This window comes from Watersipora subatra, chromosome 6 (genome assembly GCF_963576615.1).
Source record: "Watersipora subatra chromosome 6, tzWatSuba1.1, whole genome shotgun sequence".
Classification (NCBI taxonomy): Eukaryota; Metazoa; Bryozoa; class Gymnolaemata; order Cheilostomatida; family Watersiporidae; genus Watersipora; species Watersipora subatra.
In genome coordinates this window covers 6938021-6943539 of record NC_088713.1, presented here as the reverse complement: position 1 = coordinate 6943539, position 5519 = coordinate 6938021, and the positions used below count along the sequence as shown (strand labels likewise).

General features: G+C 36.3%; 1 protein-coding gene across 1 annotated transcript; it reads left to right on the top strand.

The window, feature by feature from the left end:
• Positions 1–312: 312 nt before the first annotated feature.
• On the top strand, positions 313–4373 carry LOC137397997 (uncharacterized). Its single transcript, XM_068084096.1, has 2 exons — positions 313–384; positions 3705–4373. The coding sequence occupies exons 1-2, from the start codon at positions 313–315 to the stop codon at positions 4371–4373; spliced, it is 741 nt and encodes a 246-aa protein (XP_067940197.1).
• Positions 4374–5519: the final 1146 nt, after the last annotated feature.

The window sequence follows — 5519 nt, the reverse complement described above, 5'->3', positions numbered from 1 at the left end:
TATATAATATATATATTGCTATATAATATATATATATTGCTATATAATATATATATGTATATATTGCTATATAATATATATATTGCTATATAATATATATATTGCTATATAATATATATATTGCTATATAATATATATATTGCTATATAATATATATATTGCTATATAATATATATATTGCTATATAATATATATATTGCTATATAATATATATATTGCTATATAATATATATATATTGCTATATAATATATATATATTGCTATATAATATATTTTTTCTTTATTATTACCTCTAAGAAAACCACCAAATAGATGACAAACCTCTCATCTCCAGCTCTGCTACAAGGCAAGGAGCTAAAAAAATCACCAGCTAGTCTAGCTCGAGTGAGCCTTTGCCATTTGATATTCATGAGAGCTCTGACTGGTTGGAAGAGGTGGAAGGGCTGTATGCTTTGAAACGGCTCGTATTTTTGTAATAAATATGGAAACTGAGCCAGCTGAAGAGCAGGCCTTTAACACACTACTGGCTGCCACCAAGGTTACCGTGCTAGAGTTGGCATGAGTGCCAGAGCTTCTAGCAAAAAAGCTATAATGAAAATTAAACACTTCATTTCACAGGAAACCTGAGACTGATCAAGGAGACCCGAGGGCAGGCAGAGTATGTGGGGTCTCTGCAGTTTTATTACAACAAGTGTCCAGAAGGGCTTACAACACATGCTCTAAAATGTTGCCGCCTGCGTGCATTTTTACAGGTAGCAACCAGTGTCGAGAAACCACATCATGCGGCATTGGGGCCGTATGGGGTGGCGAATGTGGAAACATGGTGTATCACACTGCATGTTTGGCTCTCTTCAAGTTCTCATTGTTATTTCTTTTGCTGTTTTCCTTTAGTGCTATTGTTATTACAATTTCTTTTCATTTCTAGTATAGGTATAACAACTGAAGAAGAAGCGGGAAGGTTAGAGATGGAGATTTTATCTATAAAGCCATGATTGGAGACTAACCTGACAAGGAAGGACACGGGTGCGATCAAGCACCTGAAAGAAAAGCTAATTCATGCTGAGTTGTATCTTAAGCACCTATTTGACTCACACAAGGAACTTTATAGACATCAGGGTAAAAAAGAGAGCAGGAAAAAGCTGATGGTGTTCTAAAACCAACCTTTCAGAAATCTATTGAGTGGTTGTTATAGTACTTCGAAGAAGACAACTCCTATTGTTAGAATTCCTCTCTTTCATTTGGCTCATACATCAAATCATTGCAGTCAGCTAAATGAAGTTGATAAGCGCAAATAGTTGTGGTACTAGATCTCTGCTGCCTGTATGAGGTTTTATATGGGAATTACTAGTTCTCACTCTTTTTGTATCAAAGAGCCGCTATTTTACAATTTTTTATGTCCTCTATTCCCGAGGCGGCGTGACAGCTAAGTCTGTAATCCTGAAGAATATTTTACTGATTTGCTTTATGGCTACACCCAGTTATTCATTAATGTCAAGGTCACTGACTGTTCGCAAGGGCAAGGTTGCCGTCAAGTTAATCAGTTCATTTTCTAAACTTAAACATCTTATTTACTTGTATCCTATTTGTTCATCTCTAAATTACATCTCATATCTACATATTTGTGTTACATCTTATACATACATATTTGACTTACATTTCATACACACATATCTGCCTTAAATTTCGTATATACATATCCGACTTACATCTCATACATACATATCTGACTTAAATTTCATACATACATCTCTGACTTACACCTCATACATACATATCTTAATTACATATCGTACTTACGCCTCTGATTGACATCTCATGCATACATATCTGACTTACATATCATACATATCCAACTTGCATCTCATACATACATCTCTGCCTTACATTTAATACATACATCTCTGATTTACACCTCATACATACATTTCTGACTTACAATTCATTCGTAAACATCTGACTTACATCTCATACATACATACATCCGCGACTCACATATCATGCGTAGACCTCTGATTTATATTTTATGCATACATGTCTGAATTATATCCTATATATGCATCTCTCATTTGCACATAAATAATCTGAAAATGCTATATCCTGATGATGCTATACTGTGTGTTGCCAATTTTTGCTCACTAGCTTAACAATAGTTATAGTAGGAATACTCAAACATTCAAACCTCACGCTGCATGTGGCCCACTTGGTATTTGTTTTCCTAAAGAAGATGAACACTTAAACATTATGACTTTGTGTTCAATCAACAGTAAACATGTGTATTGCAGTATCTCTAAAGCTGAGCACACAATTAACCATCAGTGATCACATGGGTCTTAAACTTTTTGCGAACGCAAGTAGCATTCTGAACTAAAGTTTTCAAATGCAGTTCAGCAAAGCTACACTCTGATAAACAAACAATAACTGTTTGCGTTAAGCTTGATTCAGGAGGTGAGTAGAATGAAACTTTATACATTTATATAATGGTAAGATTTCATAGAAACGTATTCTGCCTTCAAAAAATAGTTTTTCAGAAAGTATAGGAGTTTTTATGAGTTGTTATTAAATTCTAGTCTTCAGCAAAATTGTCTGCAGTACTTTTGCTGAGGTTAGTTTACAGAGCTGGAACAGTTGATTCTGACTGACATGAGTGTTATTAACATGCATCACTGTTATGGCGTAATGAGAAACTTGAAGGCATTTTAATGTGTCATTCATCAAAGCTGTTTATCCTGCTTGCTTATAAATGGAGTATTTACCCAGGGTTTCTAGTTTTGCTTATGGAGAGCTCCAAAAACAAAATAGTTGATTCTGAATGGCATGAGTGTTATCAACATACAGTACATTACTGCTATGGTTCAACGAGGAACATGAAAGCATATTTATGTGTTATTCATCAAAGCTGTTTATCCTGCTTGCTTATAAGTGGAGTATTTATTCAGAGTTTCTAGTGTTGCTTATGGAGAGCTCCAAAAACAGAATAGTTGATTCTGAATGGCATGAGGAGTATCAACATACATTACTGTTATGGTTCAACGAGGAACATGAAAGCATATTTATGTGTCATTCATCAAAGCTGTTTATCCTGCTTGCTTATAAATGGAGTATTTACCCAGGGTTTCTAGTGTTGCTTATGGAGAGCTCCAAAAACAGAATAGTTGATTCTGAATGGCATGAGGATTATTAACATACATTACTGTTATGGTTCAACGAGGAACATAAAAGCATATTTATGTGTCATTCATCAAAGCTGTTTATCCTGCTTGCTTATAAATGGAGCATTTACCCAGTGTTTCAAGTATTGCTTATGGAAAGCTCCAAAATGATAATAGTTTGTTCTGAATGGAATTAGTGTTATTAACGTACATCACTGTTAAGGTCTAACGAGGAACTTGAAGGCATAGTTACATGTATGTGTCATTCATCAAAGGTGTTTACCCTGCTTGCTTAAAAATAAAACATCTACTCAGTATCTTAATCACAGTCTCAACTCAACGTTTTTATTAAGCTCCATAATTAAATAGTTGTCCACGCGGTGGTAAATTATTCAAAAGGAACAATCTGATTAGTTTTTCTCATGTGATTTGGGTTGCAATGAAATATTCAAATTTTTATTTTGCACTTTCCTTCCTTGTCCTTGTCACCTAGGGGCCTCATAACAATTGGTCCACTTCACTAAAATTTCTCATCACAAATTGTTCTCATCCCAGTGTCCTCATCACCAATGGTCTTCATCACAAAGGGTCATCATCGCAAAAGTTTCTCATCACAAAGGGTCTTCATCACAAAGAGCCTTCATCACAAAAGGTTCTCATCACAAAGGGTCCTCATCACAAAGGGTTATCATCACAAAGGGTCCTCATCACAAGGGGTTCTCATCCCAAAGGTCTTCATCACAAAGGGTTCTCATCACAAAGGGTCCTTATTTCAAAGGAGCCTCATCACAAAGGGTCTTCATCACAAAGAGCCTTCATCACAGAGGGTCCTTGTTACAAAAGGTCCTCATCACAAAGGGCTCTCATCACAAAGGGTCCTCATCACAAAGGGTTTTCATCCTAAAGGTCTTCATCACAAAGGGTTCTCATCACAAAGGGTCCTCATCACAAAGGGTCCCTATTTCAAAGGGTCCTCATCACAAATTGTCTTCACCCCAAAGGGTCCTCCTCACAAAGGGTCCTCATTACAAAGGGTCTTCACCACAAAAGGTCCTCATTACAAAGGGTCCTTATTTCAAAAGACCCTCATCACAAAATGTCTTCATCGCTAAGAGCCCTCCTCACAAAGAGTCCTCATCACAAAGGGTCCTCATCACAAAGGGTCTGCATCATGAAGGGCTCTCATCACAAAGGGTCCTCATCACAAAGGGGCCTCATCACTAAGGGTCCTCATCACAAAGGGTGTATAGAAAAGTCAAGAACAAAATTTTCTTTTGGCAAGTTCATGTTTTCCTGTGTTGCTTTGCTGCAATAGCAATGCTTGGTAATTTGAAACAAAATTAAATAACATACCTCCCTCCCCCTCTTCCTCTACATCATATCGCAAATGTCTGAAATACACTTGAGGAGATACAACAGTCACTAATGAACACTAATTGTGCTCTCATCATTGTAACTCATGTTCTACGCAGCTCACTGTAGATGAGAAACGCCTGAATAATCTTTTCAGTTTGACATTGATAAAAATTGGTTTCCATTGTAATAATTGTAACATAAACTGTATATTTATACTAGAGTCATGGAAAGCTTTAAAAATCTTCACACATATCCTAGAGAGCAGTTTAACTTGGTTTTGCTAGCCCCTCCTTTTTGTGTGCTACCATCGTCTTCCTCCCATGTAGCAACAATGTTAGTCTAGTGTTGACTTGAGTGACTGCTTTATTCATACAAAGAAGTTGATGAATGCATATGTCATCAATCAGTGTGTCGGTGACTACGCCTCGGTCTCCCTTGATTATAAAAAGACCTTCATTCCATCACCCGCTTGTTGTCCTATGTCTGTCATTGATTTTTTTAATCCTAGCCAGCCTATCTAGCTATCGCAGCTGGTTTTGTAACTGTATATAGGAATACTTCAACTTACGAGTGCCCCAACGTACGAGAAACTTGAGATACGAGCCAGCTTTTAAGCAAGTTTTAGGACTAATATACATGCCACTTTTGAGATACGAGCATGCGAGTCAGTGGCCAAGTATGTCAGAGGTGTCTTATGGGAACAGAATCACTCTGTATTTTTTAACTGCTCAGGTTATATTTTTGTACCGTGTTTTTTGGGAAGAATTTTCACTGCAGAATTATGTGAATTAAAAGTACTGTGCGTAGACCAAAAGTTTGCCAGTAAAATGACAGATAATACAAAGAAAAAGCGAATGATAATAACTGATATTAAATGAAAAATTATTGAAAAATATGCGAAATGTGTATCCGTGATTGAGCTAGCTCAGCAATATGACAAAAATACATCCACGATGATCAAACAAAAGGATTATATTCAGGGCATTTAGTTTGCTAAAGGACTAATCATAGTTT